We start from the raw sequence: 27,858 nt of genomic DNA on the forward strand, positions 1-27,858 counted from the left end.
GACTATCATAATTTAATTTTATGAATATTTTTACCTAAAAATATTTAGATTCTAAGAAATACTGAAAAATCACTAACAGACACTATGAAACTTGGTAATCACTATGAAAAAGTATGAAACACAATTTTTTTTAATTACTTTAGCCATTAGATTTAAATTTAGACCGTTAAAATTTTGTTTTATATCGTTGAATTTCATCAAATGAGATCTTAACCGTTGGATTCAAATAAAATATACATATATGGTGGACCAGCCTCACTAATTATGGGCTAAATTTGTCTTTGTTTTAGGTCCAATTTTAAGCTTGGTTAGACTAGATTTAGGGGGGAATAGAAAGAAAAAAAATAAGATATAGGCCAATGATTGAAGATGGTCTAAGAGTGAACGTTGTATCGCATACTACTAAAACCAAAATCGAGGGTTTAATAGAATACCTTTGTTTTGTTCCTAAAAGTCGCTGAAAATTATCGTATTTCCTCTGCTGGCTTCCTCACTCAACTAGCACCTGCCAGTTCCCTTGCTGACGTGTGCACCAAAAGCAAAACTTTCCTCTTTGGTTCCTGGTACATTTCTTATTTTCACCAATAAACAAAAACGGTCCAATCCTATTTATTTTTGAGAGTATTTATCCTCTGCTTCTCCCACTATATCTCTCTCTTTCCATCGAGTACCGTCCTCATTCAAAATATCTTAACTGAGTTGAAACGGGCGGACTCACCCGAGTTCAACAAGCAAATGGATAGAGGAGAAGACTGCGGGGTCGGTCCCATTTTCCATGTTTTCGAAATTAGGCTCAGTGATGACGGTCATCAACCGAGCTGTTAAAATATCTGATTAACCTCGGGAGGAAGGCACACGTGGCGGCCAGAGATCCAGCCGAAATTCGGCAGACGGAGGCATGAAATTTGGTAAAAAGGTGAAAAACCCCTCTTTCCTTTTTCATTTTTGTTTGTTTGTTTGTTTCTTTTCTTTGGTTTTCTTTCGCATTCGCTGGTGCTGCTTTTTGTAGGGTTATGGTTAGGGTTTTACCTTTCGCAGGCGGAAACTAGAGAGGGAAACTAGAGAGAGAAACAAGAGAGAGAGAGGAGAGAGAGAGAGAGAGAGAGAAATTAAGATCAAGCGAGAGCAGCAAGTGATGGGGCGAGGGAAGGTGCAGCTGAAGCGAATCGACGACAAGATCAGGCGGCAAGTGACGTTTTCCAAGCGGAGAACCGGGCTGATGAAGAAGGCACGTGAGTTGTCCGTGCTCTGCGGGGTGGAAGTCGGCCTCGTCATCTTCTCACCTAAGGGGAGGCTTTACGAGTTCTGTAGCGGCGAGAGGTACGCCCCCCTTAATTTCTTCTTCCTTCCACCGCCTTACTAGTCCCTACTGTGTTACTTTTTGTTTTTTATTTATTTTTTTCTTCCTTCTGTATGTTGTATGTATCTGTATATCTGTTTGCAGTTGTAGGCTGCTATCTACCGTCTTGTAATTTAAAAATTTACCAAGCAATGGATCCATTAATTTTATTTAATTTATTTTCTGTGGATGTATTTATGTCCTATCTTTCTCGTTGATATCAATATCGTTCCCATGAATATCTTTAGCTCTCGATATTCGTTGTCCCTTCGGGGTTTCGACTTCTGAATTTCCAGACTTCTCCTACCCATAACACTTTTCAACGCTCGCAATTGGACTAAATTTCCCACTGACATAGCTTTCACGAATGTTATTATTATTTTTGTTAGCTCATGGTGTGTGTAAAACATACAATAGATTAATTGGAGCCACTGCTGCGTCCATCGTCCACCGTTGAGAAGTAACGAATGAACACCTTTTAGAGGTAGCTAAATTAATTGTATTGGGATTGAAGCGTAATCATCATCAATAGTAATTAAAATACTAATTAAAATTTGGGTTGGCAGAAACTGCCCCCTGTATAATATGTTTTGCTTGTCGGTATACTGTTCCAGTAGCGTCCTTAATTAGGAAAAGGGATCCTCTCCGATCTATTCCTCCTAATCCATCAAATTAGGAGATCCTTATTTGTAGTCATTGTATCAAATTCTAACGGCACAAATTTCTTGATTTGATAAATTAGGAGGAAGGAACGGGAGAGGATCTTTTTTCCCATACTTAGAGAGCATCTGTCTCTTCAAAGGCTATGAGGGAGTACCGAGTTGTTATATGAGTACTGTATATGTACTTAATAAGACAGTGACGGTGCGTAATATATATATATATATATATATATATTAGCTAACAGCCTAATATTATTCCTTTTTCTTCGTCTTTATTGTTAATATTCTATGTGTAAAAAGTGGATGCTCTTTTCCCCAACTTAGGAGGATATATGCAAGTATAGATGCTTCCAATATGAGAAAAACTTGCTTACGCTCTAGGAACACTATTGTTTTGTTCTAGATTAATAATATAGTTAATAATATGATGTCACGCATTTTAAGTTTTTCACATAACGTCGTATTGTTGAAGATATCGACATTTTAGGATTTTCAATTCATGTAAGTTTTTCTCATTGAACCAAAAATATCGATCAATTTGGGTTTTATATTTTGAAACTATTTTAAATCATCACAATTGTTGATATTAATCTCCCTTAGTCGATCTTGTTATCGATATATATTCTCCCATGTTATGCAAACTTATGACATGATGCTATGCAAAACGTTGAACAATAAAGCAAACGCACCACACTCAAACACACATAATTTAGCAATGTTCGGCAAACTTTGCCTGCTCGTGTGACCTCTCTTGAGAAATCACTTGTACTGAAAAAAGACAACTCAGTTACAAGAAACTTATTGAAAACTCTTATGCTAAACGCCCAAAACCTTGCTTTAGATCTCTCTCACTCTTGATCTCTACCATTATATTCTCTCTGTTGTTTGTGTGGATAAATAACCCCCAACAAGCCTGTTTATAGTACATAGACCATGATTATGTGCCTTACAAGTATAAAATTCCTAAATTCTTTTATAATAGGAAAAACTAACTTATTTCCTAATCCTAAACTAATTGGGATTACAACGAAAAACTTATTTCCCAATTTTACGGGAAATAACATGTGCACATTCATTTTCTCTTTTCCTAACGCCAAGTGGAAACCTAAGCCTATTTGGCCTTGGTTACTAGCCAAATCACACAATTCCCACCTTGGTGAGTCAAAACCAAGAAATGATTGTTGCACCCCAGAGTACCTTCGAACTCCTGAAGCAACTATGGAAAACTTCAAGAACTTTCACCTTGGCAAAATTCTTCTTGCCTTAACGCACCTCAAGTGAGAAGGTGCTCCACCCAACCCTTAGCATGCTGTTAGATTGAGCGAGTTCAAGCAATACTTGAAATTCTATGCTGTAACCGGTTAGTCAAATAATTTGAAATGTTCTCAGTTGCATGAACCTTCTCGATTGTAAATTCCTTCGAGTCTACCCAGTCCCTAATCCGATCACAACGAGCTTCAATATGTTTCAATTTCGCTTGAAACACTTTTAATTGTCACATCTAATCACCGTGGAACTTTGAGCAATTCCGAACTCTCTTGTTAAACAGTTAAGCCAAACTGCTTTCTTTCTAACTTCTACTAGCGCAATATAGTCCGATTCAGTAGTAGATAATGTTGTAATTGCCTATAGAGTAGCTCTTCAACTGATCAGTCATCCGCCACAAGGGAAAACATAACTTGTAGTGGACCTTCTTTTGTCTAAGTATCATGCGTTGTGCATCTACATACCCGACACACATTCTTTTCTTCTTGTTTTCAAACAAGATTCCTAGACTCTTTGTACCTTTCAAGTAACGAAGAAACTATTGAACCGTAGACCAATGCTCCTTTCCTGTGTTTGCCATATACTTTGAAACGCCACCTTGTGCTTAAGCTAGGTCAGGTCTTTGCAAACCATTGTCATGTGCTCAACTGATGGTGAGCTACCAATGGAGTAAACACGGACTTACGCTCCAATATTTTCTGAATATATTTTGCCTATGGTAGCCATATCTTACCCGCTTCTCTGTCCCTCCCAATTTGCATTCCAAAGATCTTTTGTGTCGAATTCCTTACTCAATTGCTTCTTTAACTCTTGAATTCTAGATGTATCTTCACAAGCAATCAACATGTCATCTCCATAAAGTAACAGTAGTATAATCATACCATGCTCGTGTTGAATAAACCCGCACACTGGACCTTGTTCTTTGATGTAACCAACGGCAATAGACTAAACTAGCAAATATAGAAAACTTAGAAACACACAAGAATTATACTGGTTCGGCAGAACTTATGCCTACGTCCAGTTGTGATTTCCCTAGGTAGAGAAATCACCGCTTCTTTGATTAATAATAGAGATTACAGAACTTATGCAAACCCTAGAACTAATCTCAAACCTCTCTGCTGTTTGGCTGTTTTCTCTCTGCTGAAAATCAGCCTTGCCGCACCCTATTTATAGATATAGGGTTGGCTTACATGTCCTTTACAGATTATAATTCCTATTCTAAGTGGAATAGGAAATTAGACTTCCTTTCCAATTCCAAATAGACTTCTAGGTTTCTAATCTAAATTGAAATAAGGAAACAAAGATTCTTTCCTAGCCCTTTTAGGAGAAGAATTGGTGCACCCTTTTCCCTAAAACAATCCTAAACAGAAAAGGACACAAATTGACGAGCCAAAAAACTAACAATCTCCACCTTGGTGAGTCAAACCAAGTCTTGATCGTTTGCACCTCAGAGTATCTTTGAACCTTCTTGAAGTAACTCTGGAAAACTTCAAGAGTCTTCACCTTGGCAACCTCCTTCTTGCCTCATTGCACCTCAGGTGAGGAGGTGCTCCACTTTAATCAATCAACGAGATTGATCAAGTTCAAACAATGCTTGAACTTCTTGGCCGACACTATCTTTGTAAGGAAATCTGCGGCATTGTCATCCGTATGAACCTTTTCAATCCAAATTTCCTTAGACTCCACCCAATCTCTGATTCTGTGATACCTTGCTTCAATGTGCTTTGATCTTCCAGAAAAAACCTGATTCTTTGCCAAGTGAATGGCACTTTGACTATCACACTTAAGCTTCACACAATCTTGAGTGATTCCCATTTGACTTACCAAGCCACTAAGCCAAATTGCTTCCTTTCCAGCTTCGGCCAATGCAATATACTCTGCCTCTGTGGTCGATAAAGCTGTAATTGGTTGCAGTAGTGCCCTCCAACTGATTGGTCCTCCTGCGCATGTAAACACATAACCAGAAGTTGACCTTCTCTTGTCCAAGTCCCCTGCATAATCGGCATCCACATATCCTAGCACCCCTGCATTTTCCTTTTGCTTCTCAAACATAATCCTTTGTCGCCAAGAACCCTTCAAATAACGCAAAATCCACTTGACTACATCCCAATGTTGCTTTCCTGGATTTGCCATGTATCTGGAAATGACACTGATTGCTTGAGCTATGTCAGGACGTGTGCATACCATTGCATACATGAGGCAGCCCACGGCATTAGCATAAGGCACCTTCTTCATTTCTTGTTGCTCTTCCTCGGACGTAGGACACTGTTGTCCACTTAACCTGAAGTGAGCTGCCAAAGGAGTCGAGACTACCTTTGCTTCTTGCATGTTGAACTTCTCAAGAACCTTCTGAATATACTTGGCTTGTGATATCCAAATCCTTCCAGCGGTCCTATCTCTCTGAATTTCCATGCCAAGGATCTTCTGTGCGGCACCTAGATCCTTCATGTCGAACTCCTCGCTCAACATCCTTTTCAAGTCTTGAATTCTAGACTTGTCTTGACAAGCAATTAACATGTCATCCACATATAGCAATAGCAATATGATCATCCCATCTTGGAACACATGATAGTACACACAACAGTCATACAAACACCTTCTAAAATTAATTTTCAGCATGAATGAATCAAACCTCTTGTACCACTGTCTTGGAGACTGTTTGAGGCCATACAGGGACTTCCTTAGCTGACATACTAGGTTTTCTTTCCCATATTCAACAAACCCTTCTGGTTGAGCCATGAATATCGTCTCCTCTAAATCCCCATGAAGAAACGCTGTCTTCACATCCATCTGCTCAATCTTCATGTCATGCTGAGCTGCCATTGCTAAAAGCAATCGGATAGAAGTATGCTTGACTACAGGTGAAAAGATCTCATCATAATCCACCCCTTCCTTTTGTGAGTACCCCTTAGCCACGAGCCTTGCTTTGAATCTCACGGCATCTTGTTCATGTAGTCCTTCCTTTTTCCTAAATACCCACTTGCATCCAACTAGCTTTCTGTCTTTGGGTTTAGGAACCAACTCCCAAACAGAGTTCTTGTAAAGAGACTCCATTTCCTCTGTCATAGCACTTATCCAACTATCTCGCTCACCACTTGCTATAGCTTCTCGATAAGTAGTCGGATCTCCTTGACTAATGTTAAGAGCATAATTAACTTCGTTTTGGTCAAACCCAAACCTGTCAAGTTTCTTCTTGTTCCGCTTAGGTTTGTCCAGTGCTATGCATCTTTGGAATGCAGGTGGATTGTTGGGTGGAGTTTGACTCCTTTGGGATATCTGGCGGATTGGAGTACTTTCAATCTGTCCTGTTTCTTGCTCCACCTGATTCCTAACTGGTGAATGATGCTGATGCTCTCCTTCTTCCTCAAAACCATCAGATTCGGCCTCTTGCTCAATTTGCTCCACCTGAGCTTCTTCTTCATCTGAACTGATTAACGGAATCTTTGTTGCTTCAATTCCAGCATCATCCCTCTTCTCCCTACTGCTCTCGACTTTATTCAGAGGCATGGTTGTCTCATCAAAGACAACATCTCGACTGACAACCTTTTTCCGGTTGTTGAAATCCCAAAGCTTGAAACCCTTCACTCCTTTCTCAAAACCTAGGAATATGCAATGTATAGACTTCGGTTTGAGCTTGGACCTTTCATCACTTGGAATATGTGCATACGCACTACAGCCGAACACCCTGAGCTTGGAATAATCCACCGGCTTCTCAGACCATACCTCTTCTGCACTCTTAAAACCGAGAACTGTAGATGGTGATTTGTTAATCAAATAACTTGCATGATTAACAGCCTCTGCCCAAAAACTATCAGGCAATCCTGCATGAAATCGCATGCACCTTTCTCTCTCCATGAGAGTTCGGTTCATCCTCTCAGCAGCTCCATTTTGTTGGGGATTCTTCTTTACTGTGAAGTGCCTTATGATGCCTTCCTGCTTGCAGTAATCGGTGAACTCCTTACTTGTATATTCACCTCCATTGTCACTTCTCAGATACTTGATCTTTCTTCCAGTTTGATTCTCGGTTTCTGTTTTCCATTCCTTGAACTTTGCAAAAACCTCGGATTTCTGCTTCATGAAATAAATCCAAACCTTCCTAGAAAAATCATCCATGAAAGTAACAAAATACCTGGCTCCACCATTTGATTTAGTTGGAGCAGGACCCCAGACATCTGAGTGAATATTGCTGAGTTGCTCCTTACTTCGGCTATCTGCACTGCTACTTGCGAATGATACCTTTCTTTGCTTCCCAAGAACACAGTATTCACAAAAGTCCAGTTTGCAAGCTGACACGCCTTCCAACAGGCCTTGCTTGTGTAATTCTTGCAATCCCTTCTGGCTTATGTGCCCGAGCTTATGATGCCATAGTTCAGTCTTGTCTTCTATACTTTGATTTACAGAAGCAGCTGCTCCCCCGACTATAGTGGTCCCAATTAACTTATACAACTTATTGGGTTGTAGGTCACCCCGCATTACCACTAGCGATCCTTTGGTTACCCTGAGTCTTCCTTTTTTAGACTTGTACCCATAACCGGCCTCATCTAAAGTACCCAAGGAAATCAAATTCTTTCTTAGTCTAGGGACATACCTGACGTTCCCCAAAGCTCGTATCATCCCATCGAACATTCTGATTCGAACAGTGCCGATTCCTCTTACAGGACATGAAGAATCATCCCCCATTAAGACTTCCCCGCTGCTGACTTCTTTGTAAGTATCGAACCATTCTTTTACTGCACACATATGAAACGTGCATCCAGTATCCAAAATCCAATTGAAAGCCTTGGAGCCCAATGTTACCGAAAGAAGTTCCCCGTCACTCTCATGTTCGGTGACTGCACTAGCGGAACCTGAGCTTCCTTCCATCTTGGCTGTCTTTTCTTTCCAAATCTTGCAGTTCCTCTTCCAATGATCGGCTGAACCACATTCGAAGCAACCTTCCTTCTTTTCCTTTTTCTTCTTGGATTTTGACCTACCTCTGTTGCCAGTTTTCTCTTCCCTTGTCTTTTCCCGCCCCCTCTCCTTGCCTTTGGCATAAAGGCCTTGAGAGCTTTCAATTATATCATCTAGTTTAGCATATGACTGAAGAGCTTGAATTACGTCTTCAAGCTTCAAGGACTCTTTTCCAAACATTAGAGTTGTTCGAAAGTGCTTGAAAGACGAAGGTAGAGACCTTAGCAGGATGATAGCCATATCATCATCTTTGTAAGTTTCTTCGACTTTCTGAAGATTAGCTATGCAATTCTGGAACCTGCATACGTGATCTTCAATATCACCTCCTTCTTCTAGTCGAAGCCCGAATAGTTCATCCTTTAGAAAAAGTTTATTGGACACGGTTTTGCCCATATAAACATTCTCCAATTTTTCCCACGCTTCCTGGGCAGACATCTTTTCGGTGATGTGTGACCGAACTGATCTTGTGAGATGGATCTCGATGGAACTCTTGGCCTTCTTGAGAACCTTATTCCATGCTGCTTCTGTCATGCTTTCCGGCTTTTTACCATCAAGTGCATCATCCAAATCCTGCTGTATCAGTACGTTCTTCATCATCCTTTGCCAGTCCGTGAAGTCATCCTTGCCGTCAAAGGGTTTTAACGCAGGTCCTTGATCCGCATTCATCTTCCCTTTTAACATCGTAGAACACCTTGATCCTAGCTCTTGATACCAATTGTTGAATAAACCCGCACACTGGACCTTGTTCTTTGATGTAACCAACGGCAATAGACTAAACTAGCAAATATAAAAAACTTAGAAACACACAAGAATTATACTGGTTCGGCAGAACTTATGCCTACGTCCAGTTGTGATTTCCCTAGGTAGAGAAATCACCGCTTCTTTGATTAATAATAGAGATTACAGAACTTATGCAAACCCTAGAACTAATCTCAAACCTCTCTGCTGTTTGGCTGTTTTCTCTCTGCTGAAAATCAGCCTTGCCGCACCCTATTTATAGATATAGGGTTGGCTTACATGTCCTTTACAGATTATAATTCCTATTCTAAGTGGAATAGGAAATTAGACTTCCTTTCCAATTCCAAATAGACTTCTAGGTTTCTAATCTAAATTGAAATAAGGAAACAAAGATTCTTTCCTAGCCCTTTTAGGAGAAGAATTGGTGCACCCTTTTCCCTAAAACAATCCTAAACAGAAAAGGACACAAATTGACGAGCCAAAAAACTAACAGCTCGAACACATGGTTGTAAACGTAGTTATAAGCATCTTCTAAAATTAATTTTCAGCATGTATGAGTCGAAACACTTGTACGACTGCCTTGAAAATTGCTTTAGCCCATAAAGTGAATTCTTCAATTGAGAAACCATATTTTCTTTTCTTGTTTCGACAAAAGCTTATGGTTGTGCCATATATATGACTTCATCCAAATCACCATAGAGAAATGTAGTTTCAATGTCGTTCTACTCTATCCCCATATCCCACTCGGTTGCTATGGAAAACTGACTTGTTATAGAAGGATGCTCAACCATTAGAGAGTATCTTGTCATAATCAACTCCTTCCTTTTGCGAATACTCCTTTGCTACTAATTATATCCATATCTGTCAGGTTACTTGCAATTTCGCTTTGGTTTGTCCAATGCCATGTAGCTCTGAAACTGTTGCATAGGTGATTGAGGAACCTGAGAATCTTGGTTTCACAATGGTGATAGCTCCACCTAAAGCCTGAATTGGTGACTGTTGTTGCTCTACTTCATTATAACCCCAGTGTCATGCATTGGTTGCCCGTGCTCTACTTGTGTTGGATTTTTCTTCATGACCTAAATGGCTATAGGAAACTCGGTTGCTCCTTTTACAACATTAATCTTCTTCTCCTACTTTGAATTTATTTAGCGATAAGTCTTTTTGTCGAATATGACATCCCTACTTAAAACCTTCTTTTTGTTGATAAGATTCCATAATTGGTAGCTTTCTCTCATTTCTCAAAATTGATGAATATGCATTTGAGTAATTTCTGTTTGAGTTTTGTCTTTTCCTTGCTTGGAACATGAGCATATGCGCTACAACAAAAAACTGTTAATTTGGATAATCAACATGTTTACCAATACGTCTTTTGCTCACTTAAAATCAAGAACCCTTGAGAGTGATCAATTAAACAAATAGCAAGCATGGTTAGTCGTTTCTGCCCAAAACATGTCAGGCAATCTACATAAACCCACATGCTTCTCTTTTTCAACGAGAGTTATATTCATCATCTATGCAGCTCGATTTTGTTGATTAGTTTTCTTCACCGTAAAGTGTCTTGTGATGCCTTCTTCCTTGCAAAACTATAAGAACTTGTCTCTACGTTCTACCCCATTGTCACTTCTTAGATATCTCGTCTTCCTACTCCTTTGATTTTTTTACTTCTGCTTTCCACTCCTTAAACTTGGCGAAAGCCTTAGATTTCTCCTTCATGAAGTAGACTAACCATCCTCAAGAAAAGTTTATTGGATAAAGTCTTACCCTTTGTAAAATTTCTCTAGTTTCTCCCATGTTTCTTTAGCGCTTATATCCTCATCGACCTATCACATTGTCAACAAGATGTAGCTTGATAATGCTATTCACCCTTATGTCTAACTTATTCCACTGTGCATCTATGGTTCCTTTTGATAGGATACTAGGGCTTAGTGATGACTTAGTATGTTGAGTTGATGATGTGGCAGTATTGTTTAGGATAGTATGGTTGAGTTAGCAATATCTATTAAGTTGTTAGACAGTTAGGAGTCGGTGGCTTAGAGGTTAAGCTACCTAGTGCTATATTAGGAAAGATTGTATAAGGTTGTTAATTTGTTGATGGTAATAAGAAATACTCAGTTACTGTACATTGAGTGAGATGCAGAGCTTAGGTTGTATCATTGGTATCAGCCAGTACTTTTGATCCTGCTTGATCCTTCCTCGTGTATGACTCGCCTTGCTTCCAGAAGAACCATGGATACTCGTGTATCGAAGCTCGAATCTTTGTTCGTTGATTTCCAGAACGAATTCAAGGAATCCAGAAATGAATTAAGAGAATCCAGAGAATAATATCGTGCAACCCACAAGTTGATTCTTCAACAGTTGTAATCTTGATCCACAAAGGGTAGTGGTTGTATCGGTGAATCGTCAGAAGACACCCATTCTGATCCGATTCTTCAAGAAATGATGAATCCCAATCCGGGTCGTAATTTTTTTCACTTCGATTCAATTGCCAACTCTTCGAATCCAAGGCCTCCATTTTTTAAGATGGATTTTCCTCGATTCGGCGACAGGAATGAACCATTGGCGTGGATCTTTAAAACGGAGCACTATTTCGATTTCTTCAATATTGAAGACTTCAAGAAAGTGAAGATGGCTTCCTTCCATTTCGATGGTGAACCCCTTCAGTGGTTTCAATGGGCGAACTATTAGGTGAATTTTCCCAAATGGGAGGAATTCATAAGGGCTCTTTGTCAATAATTTGGGCCATCTGAGTTCGAGGATTCGGTTGAAAGTTTGGTGAAATTACGGCAAACAGGTTCATTGCGAGATTATATTTTGGAATTCAAAAGGTTAGCCAATCGAACATTAGACATCAATCCTTCTCTTCTGAAATCTTGCTTCATTGGGGGTCTCAAATCTGAATTGCGGCATGATGTGAAGATTTTGAAGCCAAGAAATGTTCTTGAAGCTACAACTTATGCTTAACAGCTAGATGCAAATTGTCAGATTTAAAGATCAAGCCTTTCTCGCATTCTTATGGTAATTCATCATTTCGTACTCCTTTCCAGAATGTTGCTAATGTGACTATGGGTGATAACAAACCAAGAATTGAAAATGTTAGAAGATTAACGCCAGAGGAAGTAGAATATTGCAGAAAACATGGCTTATGCTTTCACGGTAAAGAAAAGCATGTTAGGGGACATTCTTGTGAGAAGAAACAACTCTTGCTTATTGATGTGCAACCCTTTAGTGATGATGAAAATTCTAAGAATGACAATCTGGAACCTGAAATCACATAATGTGCGCTTTTTGGTACTCCAGCTCCTAAATCTATTAAAACCATGAAGGTGGTTGGTAGCATTAAGAGTTGTTCTATGTTTATTCTCATTGATTCGGATAGTTCACATAATTTCATTGACTTGTCTTTGGTTAAAAGATTAGGGGTTAAAATTTCTGATGGGGGAAAAGTGAATACTATGGGATCTTTAGGGGCTGCATCTTTGAAGATACAAGATTATCAGTGTGTTACTGATTTATATGCTATGCCACTTTGGGGATGTGGTATTGTTTTGGAGCTGCAGTGGTTGAGAACACCCAGCCTAGTTCTTTGGTACTTCGACAAACTGTATATGAAGTTTCGAAAAGGAAATAGAACTTATTGCCTCTCTAGTCCTAAAACACCTACTGAGTTTATTCAGGATGTCTCCATCTATCAAATGGAGAAGCTATTGTAGCAAGTCTTCGGTATGAGCTTTTCTTTTCAGTTACAGTTTGAGGGAATTGTTCAACAACCAAATGTCTTAACTGCTGTACAATTTGTGGAGTTACAGAATCTATTGTAGGATTATGATTGTCTTTATCACCCCTAATACGCTATTTGTTAAGAAGTCTAAGTGTGCATTTGGTCAGACTACTGTGGAATATTTGGGACATGTTGTCTCTCAAGAAGGTGTAGCAGCTGACCCCTCTAAATTGGAAGCCATTACTAACTGGCCAGTCCCCACTTCCATTAAAACACTTAAGAGTTTTCCTTGGACTCACCGGTTACTATCGCAAGTTCATTCCAGGGTTTGGGAGAACAATAGTTCCATTGACAGTGCTCATAAAGAAAGACAACTTGCATTGGTCTGAGGCTGCTACCACTATATTCAATGAACTTAAATGAGCTATTTGTCTCCTCAGGTTTTAGCCCTTCCTAAATTTTCCCAACCATTTATCATTGAAACCGATGCATCAGGTTTTGGGATTGCATTTACTAGTAAAACTGTCACATCCTGGCCCGGGGCGGAACCACTTCCCGGGTCCGCTCCACCACCGTAACACGATATTGTTCGCTTTGAGCTTACCATTCCCTCACGGTTTTGTTTTTGGGAACTCACGAGCAACTTCCCAGTGGGTCACCCATCATGGGAGTGCTCTAGCCCCCTTCTCGCTTAACTTTGGAGTTCCAACGGAACCCGAAGCCAATGAGCTCCCAAAAGGCCTTGTGCTAGGTAGGGATGGGAATATACATTTAAGGATCACTCCTCTGGGTGATGTGGGATGTCACAATCCACCCCCTTAGGGGCCCGACGTCCTCATCGGCACACCACGGCCAGGGTTAGGCTCTGATACCAAATTGTCACATCCTGGCCCGGGGCGGAACCACTTCCCGGGCTCGCTCCACCACCGTAGCATGATATTGTCTGCTTTGGGCTTACCATTCCCTCACGGTTTTGTTTTTGGGAACTCACGATCAACTTCCTAGTGGGTCACCCATCATGGGAGTGCTCTAGCCCCCTCTTCGCTTAACTTCGGAGTTCCAACGGAACCTGAAGCCAATGAGTTCCCAAAAGGCCTCGTGCTAGGTAGGGATGAGAATATACATTTAAAGATCACTCCCCTAGGTGATGTGAGATGTCACAAAAGCTCTTAGTGTGAGGAATCAATCTTTGTCAGCATATGAAAGGGAAATGATGGCGATTCTTCATGCCATTAAGAAGTGGCAGTCATATTTAGTTGGCAGACACTTTATCATCAAAACAGGTCATCAGAGCCTTAAGTTCTTCCTCCAAAATAGAGCAAATACCCCATTTCAGCAAAGGTGGGTCTCCAAATTGTTGGGGTTTGATTATGAAATTCAATATAAACAGGGTTGTGATAACCAAGTGGCTGATGCACTGTCCAGAATTCCCATTGATGAACACTCTCAGAGTTCTAGTATGTTCTTGTTTGCTATTTCCTATCCTTATTTGAGTTGGTTAGATGATCTGAGACGAGATAGTGAGCAAGATACTTGGATTAAAAACAAGATTCAAGAAGTTTTATATCCTTCTGTTTCTACAATGCTTAGTACTTTGAGGTATAAGGTGGAAAATGGGTTCTTAAGGTACAAAGATTGAATTGTGTTAAGTTTTGCAAGTTCTTGGAAATGCAAAGTTTTCGAGGAGCATCATTGCAACCCTATTACAGGTCATGTTGGGTTTCTAAAAACTTATAAGAGGATATCTAGAACCTTTCATTGGAATGGCATGAAGAAAGACATCAAGGAAATGGTAGCAAATTGTTAAGTTTGTCAAAAGCAAAAGTATGACTCTTGCTCTAGCAGGCTTATTGCAACCATTACCCATTCCTACTAGGATATGGACTGATATTTCTATGGACTTCATCATTGGGCTACCACAATGCAAAGGAAAAACTATTATTCGGGTGGTGGTGGATAGGCTTTCAAAGTATGCTCACTTCCTTCCACTTTTTTATCCATATACTGCTACTTCTGTGGCACAATTATTTGTGGAAAACATCTTCAAACTCTATGGAATGCCAGCTTCAATTGTGTGTGATAGGGATCTTAGTTTTCATGAGTAGGTTTTGGAAGGCATTCTTTGCTTCACAAGGGTCTTCTCTGTGTTTTAGTTCGGGCTATCATCCACAAACTGATGGTCAAACTGAAGTGGTTAATCGATGCTTAGAAACATATCTTAGGTGCTTTTGCACTCTACAACCTAAGAAATGGGCAACTTGGTTGGCATGGGCAGAATGGAGTTACAACACTACCCATCATTCAGCCACAAAAATAAGTCCTTATGACGCAGTTTATGGGCAGTCACCCCCTGAGGTTCCAGTATGTAAAGCTGGTACTACAAAATTGGAGATGGTTAACAGGAGCTTGCTTGAGAGAAACATAATACTTTATTTCTTAAAAGCTAATCTGGCAGCTGCTCAGAATAGAATGTTTGTCCAAAGCCAATAAGCACATAGTTGAGAGAGCTTTTTAGGTGGGAGATATGGTTTACCTAAGATTAGTCCTTTATCAACATTTGTCCTTAGCTACCCACCAATTTCATAAGCTACAACCTAAATTCTATGGCCCTTTTGAAGTGTTAGCCAATAGTGGTACTGTGGCATACAAGCTCAAGTTGCCCGAGACATCTTGCATCCAGTTTTTCATGTTTCTTGCCTTAAGAAACATTTGGGATCTACTGTGCAGCCTACTATTCAATTACCCTTACTCGTTAATGATGGGATGCTCCAAGAAGTGCCAGTAAGGATTTTGGAAAGGAAATTCGTCAAGAAGGGAAATTCAGCTACAATCGAGGTGCTAGTTCAATGGCAAAATCATCCTCCAGAAGATGCGACTTGGGAGAATTTTACCGACTTAAAATCCAAGTTTCCAGTGGTGGTTCATCTGTAATCTTGTTTTTGCTGTGTTTGTAATGCTGTTTATGAATTGGTTGGGTAATTTTTGTGTTTTTGTAGTAGAAGTCTTGTGATACAAGCCTTGTTTTGAGAGAGGGGTATTGATAGGATACTGGGGCTTAGAGATGACTCATCATGTTGAGTTGATGATGTGGCAGTATTGTCTAGGATAGTATGGTTGAGTCAGCAATATCTGTTAAGTTGTTAGACGGTTAGGAGTCGGTGGCTTAGAGGTTAAGCTACCTAGTGCTATATTAGGAAAGATTGTATAAGGAAGGTTGTTGATTTGTTGATGGTAATAAGAAATACTCAGTTATTGTACATTGAGTGGGATGCAGAGCTTGGGTTGTATCAATTCCACTGCGCATCTATGGTTCCTTGTGGCTCATTCTTTATTCTGAGAATCGTGTCTTGCAAATCTTTTTGAATCAGGACATTCTTCATTTTCCTCTGCCATAGCGTGAAGTTATGACTTGAGCTTGCCTTGTCACCTGCCATCTCAAAACACTACAACCTTAGCTATAGATACTATTTGTTGATTTTTATCTCTCTTAGTTGATCTTGTTTATCTATAGTCTCCAGTGTTATGGAAGCTTATAAGATGGTGTTATGCGATGTATGAACAATAAAGTAAACATGCCACACACAAACACAACGAATTTGGAGAGGTTCAGCAAACTTTTTCCTACTCGTGTGATTTCTCCTGCACTATGGAGAATAACAACTCGGTTATAAGAACTTATTGAAAACTCTTATAGTAAGCTTTAGATCTCTCTGCCACCCTTGGCTCTCTACACCCTTGTATTCTTTCTGCTACTCGTTTACTCATGTGAATAAACAACCCTCAACAAACCTATTTATACTACATAGACGAATGGTTACATTTCTTACAAATATAGAATTTAGAGGAAAACTAACTATGTCCTAATCCTGAACTGATTGGAATTACAAAGAAAACCTATTTTCCATTTCTTATGGGAAATAACCTGTGCACATTCCTTTTCTCCTTTCCCAACACTAATTGGAAACCTAAACTTATTTGACCTTGGTAGTTTGACGAGCCAAATGACAACAACAATAACTCAACTTATGTTCGATATATATTTAATTATGTGAAATGCATTACCAAACCATTTGGCAACATAAGATGCAAACATTGAATTATATTGATCAAGTTCTTATCTGAATAATGTTTGATTCATATTCATTGATTATTGAATTCAGTAGTACAATAAAAGATTGCACCGTAACTTGAGAAACAATCACATACCTCATCTTGCCATCGACTAGCTTATCACATACCTCAACCATTCGTAAATTATCTTATCACATCTAATTTGTGAACAAAGAGATATGGAATGCAAATTGTCGAGAAGGAAGTAATACTAGCTCTTATAAGCAACTAAAATAGTGACTAATCAATATAATTACCATTTGACTGATAGAAGTTGTGTGTGACACCTGCTATTGTATGTTGAGATTATGGTACACACTCATGTTTTAATAGTTGTACACATGTAATGCGGGTGAATTGGTGAGTGAATCTGTAACACCACATCAACATGTCAAGTGGTGTTTCCATCACACGATAGAATTCCTTCAAGAATTCACTGAAAAATAGTATAGCACGATATGTTGAGATGATAAGTTTCCCTGCATAATTAAGGAGTCGTATGGTAATAGTTAAAGATTAACGTCTAAATTGCTATGCATGCATGTCGTGAGCATGTCTGAGATCGATGAAGTTTGTTTGGCTGCATGACGTGAGTTGGCGAAAGGATCATCGATCAGAGTAGCCAAAGTCTACTCTTGAGCATATATGTATCTGATATCGTTTTAGGGTTAATAAGATTCTATTCGTTCGATTTGCATGGTTTGTTAACCATCTTGAACTTAAAACTAAAAAATAAAATACTAATTAGTAGTATATTTGTATATATATCCTCACTCTATGGCTAATGACCATGTTAATTACAAGAATATAAATCTTGAACTCTTACTGCAGAAAGAAGAAAGATGTAGTCTATTCTATGAAGGGCGGCCAAGGTACATATATTTATAAACGTCAATAAAATCTTATGTAGCATTATAAATATCTAAATATAGGAAAGAGAGGATCAAGATCAAAATCTAGGGACATTGTTAAATCATCTAATAATTCATTTTTTATAAAAAAAATTATGTTATAATTTGAAAAAAAAAATCGTTTTATTACATATGATCTGGTTATAAATGTGAAATTAATTAGCTGTTACTCATATTAGGGAACGTTAAGATGGTCAAAAGTAAGTACTTCATAGAATGAATGCAATAAATACGTAGATAAGTTTTGCATGTATTCTAATAAAATATGTGTATGCATGATAATCCACTGACTCTGTTAAGAGTCCTAGGTTGTCACAACCTCATTGTTTGCCATCTGGCTTCGAGTAAAACAAAACCGACCGAGATTCGAGTGTCTTAACATTTCTTTTCAAAGGAGAAACTTAGCGTTTGCATTCCGAAACCAAACCAGAACGTGAAAGACTAGTCCAAAACAAACTACTGATACAGGAATAACTCAACTCCTCGTACCCTCGTCCATTTGGTGTTGGCGAGTTTTCAAACTTAATACGTAGACAATGTTATTAGTGATGTTAAGTATGAAGACTGTTAGATTTATACGTGGCCAACTTGTTTAGATGTAGGGGGAGTAACTCAACTCCTTATAAATCCTTGCCAGACGACAAGGGTTTTACATATCCCTATGCCAGATAATTCTTCACAACGTCACACACCCCATTACAGTGGCTACACTCAAGCCAAGCATGTGTGCAACACATACTAGGTGAGTGGAGCACGTGTGGTCCTTGACAACACATATTAGGTATCGTGGAGTATGTGTGACCCTTAGCTTCACACGCGAGCCAAAGTGGTCTAATGTAAATAAGAAAAGTGGAAGAATAGCCAAACTCCTTCTAAGCCCTTGCAAAGTTTAGAAGGGTTGTCGAAGTAGTCGTGGCATGCACCTTACATTCAGAGTTTTCTTTTGTTATTATTATTAAATAGAGGGAGGAGGGTTCGTAACTTCATAATAATTTGGTAAATATGAAAATTTTGAACCCGTTACGCATAAGTGAAAATCTAATACACTATCATCTAAGCTATTAGACTATATGCTCCTTACATTTAGAGTAAAATTGTAAATGTCGTTTTCATATACAACCATATGCGCCTTACATTTAAAGGACTATCCAGTTAGATATTAGACCATAGACCATATGCATGGAACAGTGAATAGTTAAAAACTGTCCTTTTCATATGCTCTTCCAATTGGCTTTCCAACCCTCGGGAGTTTTTACTTGCATAAGGTATTGGATAAGATCATAAGCCCACAACAAATACACAAAAAAAGCATCCCATAAAAAACATAAAAAATAAAAAAAAAAGTGCATGAAAAGACACAAACACATAATATTGTCATGAAACTCACTTCCTCTTTCCGGACTAGGATCCTCTCCTGAGTTAATGGAGAGGATCTTCCTGACCCATCATTGTGGGCTGTTGGATTTTTATTCAACGGTTATAAATAGGGGATCCCTTTAAATTTATAATAATTGTAACCGTTGGATAAAAATCCAACGGTCCACGATGATGGGTCAGGAGGATCCTCTCCATTAGCTCGGGAGAGGATCCAAATCCCCTCTTTCCAATCATCGGATAGAGCCAAAATCGATCTTTAAAGATTCTCCCAACTCATCGAGGGTCAACATCCAACCACAAGGGAAACAAATTGCCATTCCTTTCGAGGACAAACTACATTTAGTGCATGTAGTTTGCACAAAATTTTACTTCTATCCCCTATAGTTTCAATTTTGTTCAATTTTGGTCCCTTTTGTTTTCTATTATGTTTCCATTCAAGGATATCTATTAATTTTAGCTCGAATACGTACCATGTTAGATTATGAATGTTCAATGCAAAACAATTGGAACTACATGGAAACTTCAAGTTCTTTTAAGCACTTAATGCAAAAAATACTCCAAAATGTCACAACTCCCACTTACTTAGGAACAAGTGTTTAACATGTGCTTAGCCAATATTATAGTGTAAGCATCTAAAATAGAATTGGCAATTGCGAAAAGATCCAAAACTCTTTTTGCCAAGCTTCTATCTCTAATGTGAGATACTCTTAACAAGGACACACACAACTGTCGAGGCCCATAGGTTAGAATTTTGTACACATTTGGAACATGGCTAAATTAGAAGGGAATATGGACATGTGTTGGTCTTATCTCTTTGTGATATGGACAATTGATTTAGATTGGATATTCACATTCTAATATGGTATTAGAGTATGCTACCCTTAAGTCCAATTATTACTCTGTACGTTTTTCACGTAATAGATACTCTTAATCGACACATGAGAGGAGCCGTGTTTTGAGTCATTTTACAATAGAAAATAGCAAAAGGAAGTTTTGCCGTAGTGTGTAAAATGGTCTAGCCCCTACCTCCTATTTCCAATTTAATCTATTTTCCAGATGATTTATATTCTTACAAATGTTATTTCTTCTACAACAAGTATATCATTGATGGTTTATTTCTTTCATATTAATTAATGCACAAAATAATCTTGCTTATGGTTTGTATTTTTTTTCCTTGCGACCTTCATTACTTCAGTTTTGGAAAGCTTGTCGAGCGTTACCAGATACATAATGATGAGGAAATTGGTGCTTCCAAGGATGCTGGTGGTACTGACAAGGTTAGTCAAACGTTTTACTCTGCACAAAATTACCTTCAAATTACTCGTAAAATGTTAAATTGTAGATTGAATTCACCTATATGTTAATCCACCGAGTTATCGAGCTCGGTGAAACGGTAAGCTTGATATACGCTGTTGGCTTATAAGAAACCAATTTAGGCATGGGTGATGCTCAACTAGATTGATCATGAAAGAAGTTACTGAAATAACAGAGCATGAGAAAATAAAATTGAAGTTATTGAACTAACAGTTCAACCAATTTACTGTATTTGTTAGGACTTCAAGTTTTGCATCATTGTCAAAATAGTGACAAACACCAGTAGCAATACTTTGAGCTTATGTTCTCTGGATAAGAATAGAGGTTTATCATTTACCGTATCGTCTCTTCTCACATTCTGCTAATCTCGGGTGCAGAAGAATAATTCCGAAGGGAGTGGTCTCCGCACAGGCGCCAACCAATCTCTGAAAATGATTCAAAGGTAAGTATCATGTACAGAAGCTTCATTACATTTCACCCACGTGACTGGGATCTGATTATATGTTTGCAGTAATTTGGAAACACAAGACATTGCAAATCTAGATATTCCAAAGCTTACCCAGCTTGAGGAGGAATTGGATGCAGTTTTAAGACAAACAAGATCAAGAAAGGTTGTAACTCTCTTTCTACTCAGACCATAATTAATTAAAAGAAGCTAATATATAGCAGTGTGGTTTCACTTAGACTGGTTTCAATGGCTCTTTCAATTAAGTGAAGTACCTATTGTCGGAATGTAGTTTCTTTTTCTAGCTGGGATTGCGTCGAAGATCAATAATGCTTTTGTCCTTGAGTTTTGGAAGTTGGTAAATCTTGTGAAAAGTATTAATTTCTGGACAATTGTGTTAGTGGTAAGTTGTATTGTTTCCGTGATATATATCAAGGTATTTCTTCAGGTTTTGAGTGAACAACATCAGTGTGATTTCATCAGTGTTTCATCAGGTTTTTGAGTGAACAATATGATTCATCCATGAAACTGTAATTTCATCAGTGTTTCACGGTAGAAGTTCACTGATATTTGATAATTTCGAGTCACACGACTATCATTGAAATAAACACACAATAGTAACAGATAAGTGAAGTGTTCATATAATTTGCGTCGTGTATTGGAAGTACAGGAATTTTAATAGATTGGAGGTAAAAACTCACTTGAGTTGAGTACTATTGATAATGCAGACACAGCTGATGATGGAAACCTGTACAGCTCTTATCGAGACGGTATGCATTCTTTCTCTGACATCATCAAACTTCAACTATGAACAGAAAGTGTATTATGTTTTGAAGAGTGTTCACATTAATTAGCAGGATATACGCTTTGTTAAAGTGGAGATTGAAGGGGGTTTTACCGCCCAGTTTTGGTATACTATTACTAGTACAGATTTGTATTTGCATTCTAGCTCATGAGATTGGAAGGGGTTCTAATTCTATTCTATTGCCAATTGCAATCTGTCTGAGGGCATATCCACGTTACGCATGTCCTGATGAGCGGTCTATGTGTACTGTGGATATGCCCTCCCTACAACTCAAGGTTCGTGCAGGGACTCGCATTTTTGTTGCTTCAATTTTTTTGTGGTTTCGGAGAAGGGGAGTGAAAGGGTAAATTAAGATCAACTATATCTGTTCACTAATACTTTTCTTATATTCTCAGTTGTCTGATCACTACATTTCTGGTGCCATGTATATAATATATCTATATATTCTGTGTTACTGATTATTAATTTGGTGTAATTGATATGTTGCTGTAAATATTTGTAGAGTTATTTTGACAGTTTTGATTTGAATTTGGTGTCTTATGCATGGCTCTAAATCTGAACAGGAAAAACAGCTGAAAGAAGACAAGCTTCGATTAGAAAATGAGGTATATAAATATATAATTATATATTTGTTTAGTTACTGAAAAAATGAAGGTAGAAATTGTGATAGAAAAGCAAGCAAAAAAAAAATACTCACAGTGGCTTAATGGCTTTGATTTTATAGATTGCAGCACTGAAGCTGAAGCAGCAGCAGGGCAAGGACCGAGCTGCCGACGAGGAGCCAGATCAGCAAAGCACTTTCGCCGCTAATAACAACACCACCACCACCACCAACAGCTGCTGCAGCGACGACAATGTTCCGACGATCAAACTTCATTTATTTCTTTCTGAAAAAAGAAAACATAACGCAGACACAGACACAGACCAAACCAACTAACTGCAAGCCCAGGATATGATACAAATACTACATGCAGGGCAGGGTGATCATTCAAACAACAAATATTGTCCTTAATTAAAACACGATCATCCAAAAACTGACTCAATTCACCGAGATTTCACAGTACTGTCATTCCTTTTATAACTATCAAGTGACAGAAGTGTTGTTCACTGTAACTTTCAATTTGTATTTGCAACAAAAAACAAGAGAAGTAGTTATAGTTCCTGTAAGAAACACACTTATCACTTGAACGCTGACAGCCGTTTACATGGTAGACCATGCCAGTTAATATCTAAACGTTTGCAGATTACCATCACATGAATGAATTACTCATCCATATAAATTTTGCGGCCACAATTTGAAAATTCCGGATATTGCAGTATGAAAAAAAGAATCCAGAAGATCGAATTTGGAAGCTATCAAGCTCTTCCAGGGAGTCACAAGCTACCATCAAAATCTACGTTCTCATGTCCGCATTTCATCAAACGGTTACAAGGCGTAAAAATTAGTGAACTTGGCAACGGATTCACACTAAAATTCACAACATAAATTCCAACGGATTCTGATCTCCTGGGCTACTATCTCTGCAACACGGTGTTCGAGAAATCATTGTCCGTCCTTTGTCAGCAACTTGTGCCAAGGCTCTACCTTTACGGAACCGCAGCCGCAGACCCGTCGAAAATTTGGAAGGATTTTGATGGAGACGCCTTACAAGACGGTGAAGCCTTGTATTTCTTCACCATTGGAGAACAAGGGCTCCTGCATCGATTGCAAGGTAGGCAAGAAAGGCCTCCCGCATCGATTGCAAGGTAGGCAAGAAAGGGTCCTGCCATGCCGAAACAGGTGCCGCCGACTTTGAAGCTGCTCATCCCAAGGACGGAAACTTTGTTGTTTTGGGTCATTCCAAAAGATTTCACCGGCGAATCTACTTCTCGTCAAGAGGGTTCTTAGATTATTCCATTGAGATTTTGAGGAATTTTAATAGATTTATAAATACATTAATTTTGATGAAGTTTAATTGGCTTTTAGAGATCCCGTGTAATTTTCACTCATTAATTCATGCATTCATTTGGTTATTATTAATTGATCTCTCTTTGCTGGTTATGATCATTTGTTATGTCTTTGGTGGTGGCTATGATAAATTATTATTTCTTTGCTGGTTTTCACTTGTTATTTCTTTGTTTTTTTTTGGTAAAATATATAAAACTACCTCAACTATTAGGTCAGTTACAATTTCATATCTCATCTTTAAAAAATTCAATGTCATACCTTATCCATGAATTTTTTACAATTTCATACATTCCGTCAATTTTCTATCAATAATGATGTGGCTTGAAACTGGGCCTACTCTATTAAAAAATTAATTAAATATTAAAAAAACTAAAAAAAAATTATTTAATATATTTTTTTTTGCATGGGGGACCCACCCCTCATCCCCTCACCCTTTCTTCCCCTCCCATCTTCCCCAAATCCAAACCCAGATCCCACCCAGACGGAAGCAGGGTGGGTGGGATTTGGGTTTGGGGAAGACAGGAGAGGGAAGAACGGGTGAGGGGATAAGGGGTGGGTCCCCAATGCAAAAAAAAAAATTAAATGATTTTTTATTTAGTTTTTTAATATTTTATTAGTTTTTTTAATAGAGAGTGGGTTCCGTCTCAAGTCACGTCACTATTGAAAGGAAGAATTTACAAAAAACTAATAGAATGTATGAAATTGTAAAAAATTTGCAGATGAGATGACATTCAAATTTTTTAAAGATAGGGTGTGAAACTTTGACCGACCCAATAATTGCGGTAGTTTTATGTAATTTACCTTTTTCTTTTATCTAACGATAAATTTTGTTAGATTAGATGTTAAAAGTAATCACCTATGAAATTTGTTCCCACACCGTCATGCAAAAACTCAATACCTTTTCACCATTGTAATAAAAGGCCACCTGCATGTGTTACTTGGTTTTATCATTTTTTATTTCTTCATTATTTGTTATTTTGTATTTACACTCTTATTTTTAAGTCCTACAAATCAGTTCGTTGTTACACAGTGCATTGATATACTTCGAAACTTAAACTCACTTTGCATCTCCTTCTGTGGGCCCAAAATTGGACCACACGTACAAGAGACCTCTCTGCTTAGATGCAACCTTTGATTTGGTTGTTGCAACTCCATCGATTGCACCCGACAACAGTCTGATCTGGTGTAGTTGTGCGTAGATAACCGACTAGTAACACAAATGAAAGAAACATGAGGCCTTTTCGATTGATAATCCAGCCATCTTCTCCGCTGTGCAACGGCAGAAAGGCCAAGCGGAACAAATCAAAATGAAAGTAGATTTCAAAAACAAATAATGTCACACACACAAAGTACACCGAAACCCCAATCACCCAGTTAAGCAATTTGACAACCAACTCCTAGTGAATTACTAGTATTCTCCCTTTTTGGTAGCCTATAGAATACGTCTCATCAGCTGTCAGGCAGTCTCATCACTACTTCAGATGGTGGTCGTAATGTGCAAACCATCTCTTTCGTCTTCCCAAAATAAACCTGCCGTAGCAGAAAAATGAAAGTTTAAAATTTCACAGATAAAGTTTAAGAGGTATTCCGCCGTTTCAGAGGTGATGGCCTAAAGTTTAAGCCTGGGCCATGACTCTTAGTTCAATAACTTGCTGAAACATCATATAATCAGAACTATAGAGCAGCACAAAAAATGGTAAAATACGCAGGTAAGGAACCACAGTACCTGATCCAGTGAATTTCTCAGCTTGCTCTCCATTTCTTCAATCATTCTTCCCATGTTACAAAGATGGCCTTCTTCAGTTGACAGGTGCATATTCATCTACAAAGCCAAAAAGAAGGGACTATTTGATCCATCCCAAGATATCGTACAAATAGTACATGCAGGGCAGCATAGAAAAATGGATTTTGGGTGATCATTCAAACTACAAATCTTTTGCTTAATTAATTTAAACCATATCAGGTCCATCAGTATAACACGATACACCTAAAGTTGATCCACAGAGATTACAGAGCACTGTCCTTAGTGCACATCAAGTTCTTCCTCTCTTATCAAAGAAGACAGAAGAGTTGTTCACTAGCACATTCACTTGCTAAAAAATTATGTGTATTTGCAACAAAAAAATAAGAGAAATAGTTCCCTAATCCTCCCGTTCAAAACATGCTTATCACTTCAATGTTGATCTCTGAGAACAATTTGGAAGCTAGACCATGCCAACTCATATCAAAACATATACAGATCACATCACATGGATGAATTACTCATTCGGATATAGTAGGTGCCCACAATTGAAAATTCTAGACATTGCAAATGAAAAATTAAACATTCTTAGAAAGAGAAGAAAAGGAAGAAATAGGGGTGACGAAAGAGAACATTTCTCACCAAACTGACTTCTTTGTACCTCTTAAAAATTTGTTTCCACAATTAAAATCGATTATGATTACCTGTCGTCTAATTGATCCAGACAAACTGAATGTGCCTGACGACTCATTATCTGTAGTCAAAGACAGCATTACAGTACTTGTTAAACGGTAATGAGCGGTTCCTTCCTCCTCCGGACCCACCTATGTAAGAAAAAAGTTCCAGAATGGCAATTAGTGTAAGTGTGAAAAGGGAGGGAGTGTCAGGACGGCATGAACACCTTCACTACAGATCTACATTGTTCCTTCCATGAAAAATAGAGTTTACCTCAATCACATGTATAGCATCCCATGCCCCCTCCTGCAGATAACCTCGCCGACCTTGCCCTGTCTTGGAGCCATCTAAATTCCCACAAATAATTGAAATCAGCAAATATGCATATAACAGAAGATAATTTTTATGTGCTTTGAGATAGTTCAGGCAGCAGACCTTTCTTTATTAAAAAGCAGCCTACAAAACCTTCGTTATCATCCTCCCACATATAAACTGATGAAATGCCACCTTCATAATACCTACCAAATTACCGGTCAATCAAGCTGTACTAAATCTTCAGAATGAAACAAAGAACTGAATCATTGTGCTAAAATAAATTGCACGAGGATACTTTCTACACATTCTTGCTTCTTGTATTGCTTCTTCTTTTTTGAAAATTAGATAACGGAAAGAAAAACCATTGCAAAGAATAACGCAAGAACGAGGTAAGTAAAGAACCTCACTGGTCACGATAAATGGCAAAGATGTCGTTGGCTTCAACTTCAAGTTTCCTCAGCTCTAAAGATGGGAGGCTGCCGTCTTCTAGTGGCGGATGATATTTGTTTGACCAAGGTGATCTACATGGAAACATAGGAGCACAAAAAAAAAAAAAAAAAAAACTATAGACAATTGAAATTCACAGAACAAAAGCAATTATACGAAAAAATTACGCTACTGGTTTACATAGTTATACATGCATTTCACTAATCACATCAATTAAATCTGCATAAAAACCCAAAAAAACCAAATTAAATTAATAAAAATATACCAAACATCCAGATTCACAAATCAAGGCCAGATCTGCTACCTCTAAAATGTCCCCCAAAAATGTGGCAATTGAAGCATAATATATGAAAAATCTCACACGAACCCATCAAAGTTGACAAAGAACTGAATTACCTGTAAGAGTCTGCATCTCTGTTATATTCACACAGAATGAACTCCTTCCCGTATTCCATATCGCACAAAACCTGCTTTTGGTAAATCAGAGCAACAGAGTCACTTTAAAATTCGATTTTCAAAACAACATTTCCGTTTCTTTTGAGATTGTTATGAAGCCCTAAGAGAAAGAAAACTGAAAAGTGAAAATTGGATTGGATTGGACAGGATTTTCTCGGGAAACAAACAGTGGAGAACCTGGAGAGGCTGATCGACTTGAGAGAGGAGATCGGAGGAGTGCTGGGGGAGAAGGGAGAGAAGGGCGGAGAGAGACGTCTCGGTGTGCTTGGGAGGCATCCGCCGCATCAGTCCCATCGCCGCTTCCATTTTTCCTCTTTCCTTTTCTTTTCCTTTTGTTTGGTTTTTTGTTCGGGTTGATAAAACTCCAGAGAAGCGAGGCAAAAAGAAAAGAGGCGCCTTGCTTCGTTTGACCCGAGTTTCCCTCTCCAAATCTCTCTCACACACTGAATTTTTTTAGGCTTTTTATATTGTTGAATACATTTCAAATATTCAATACACCTAATATTTACTTTTTAATTAAAACTTTTTTTAATACACCTCAAAATGCTTTTTCATAATACCCTCACACCTACACTCTCAACATGCACCTTACGTTTTTATATACACACCCTATATTTTCTCTATACATCCTCCGTACT

General features: G+C 38.4%; 2 protein-coding genes across 4 annotated transcripts; one reads left to right on the forward strand and one right to left on the reverse strand.

The window, feature by feature from the left end:
• The first annotated feature begins 684 nt into the window (after window positions 1–684).
• On the forward strand, window positions 685–22,891 carry LOC103942359 (truncated transcription factor CAULIFLOWER A). Of its 3 annotated transcripts, none has more exons than XM_048568664.1 (8): window positions 685–916; window positions 1,010–1,320; window positions 20,270–20,351; window positions 20,766–20,830; window positions 20,900–20,999; window positions 21,562–21,603; window positions 22,202–22,243; window positions 22,363–22,891. In XM_048568664.1, the coding sequence occupies exons 2-8, from the start codon at window positions 1,136–1,138 to the stop codon at window positions 22,573–22,575; spliced, it is 729 nt and encodes a 242-aa protein (XP_048424621.1). In that variant the 5' UTR covers window positions 685–916; window positions 1,010–1,135; the 3' UTR covers window positions 22,576–22,891. The 3 variants fall into 3 exon arrangements, with proteins under 3 accessions (XP_048424621.1, XP_048424623.1, XP_048424622.1); XM_048568666.1 differs by having other exon boundaries at window positions 1,039–1,320; XM_048568665.1 differs by lacking the exon at window positions 685–916 and having other exon boundaries at window positions 935–1,320.
• A 1,915-nt stretch (window positions 22,892–24,806) lies between these two features.
• LOC103942358 (probable F-actin-capping protein subunit beta) lies at window positions 24,807–27,654 on the reverse strand. The gene is made up of 8 exons (XM_009352545.3): window positions 27,398–27,654; window positions 27,161–27,231; window positions 26,725–26,838; window positions 26,438–26,520; window positions 26,276–26,349; window positions 26,032–26,151; window positions 25,313–25,408; window positions 24,807–25,116 (listed from the first exon to the last, which is right to left on the reverse strand). The coding sequence occupies exons 1-8, from the start codon at window positions 27,524–27,526 to the stop codon at window positions 25,036–25,038; spliced, it is 768 nt and encodes a 255-aa protein (XP_009350820.1). The 5' UTR covers window positions 27,527–27,654; the 3' UTR covers window positions 24,807–25,035.
• Window positions 27,655–27,858: the final 204 nt, after the last annotated feature.

This window comes from the organism of the source record quoted next, unplaced genomic scaffold, assembly GCF_019419815.1.
Source record: "Pyrus x bretschneideri cultivar Hongxiangsu unplaced genomic scaffold, Pyrus_bretschneideri_v1 Contig49, whole genome shotgun sequence".
NCBI lineage: Eukaryota > Viridiplantae > Streptophyta > Magnoliopsida > Rosales > Rosaceae > Pyrus > Pyrus x bretschneideri.

What these genes read in the sequence shown, in the direction of transcription:
- LOC103942359 (XM_048568664.1), top strand. Translation starts at nt 1,136, where the DNA reads ATGGGGCGAGGGAAGGTGCAGCTGAAGCGAATCGACGACAAGATCAGG. An exon ending in TCTCTGAAAATGATTCAAAG is followed by an intron (nt 20,831 to 20,899) that starts GTAAGTATCATG and finishes ATATGTTTGCAG; the next exon opens with TAATTTGGAAACACAAGACA. An exon ending in GTACAGCTCTTATCGAGACG is followed by an intron (nt 21,604 to 22,201) that starts GTATGCATTCTT and finishes AAATCTGAACAG; the next exon opens with GAAAAACAGCTGAAAGAAGA.
- LOC103942358 (XM_009352545.3), bottom strand. Translation starts at nt 27,526, where the DNA reads ATGGAAGCGGCGATGGGACTGATGCGGCGGATGCCTCCCAAGCACACC. An exon ending in AAGTCGATCAGCCTCTCCAG is followed by an intron (nt 27,232 to 27,397) that starts GTTCTCCACTGT and finishes TACCAAAAGCAG; the next exon opens with GTTTTGTGCGATATGGAATA. An exon ending in CTGGATCAATTAGACGACAG is followed by an intron (nt 25,409 to 26,031) that starts GTAATCATAATC and finishes TTGGCTTTGTAG; the next exon opens with ATGAATATGCACCTGTCAAC.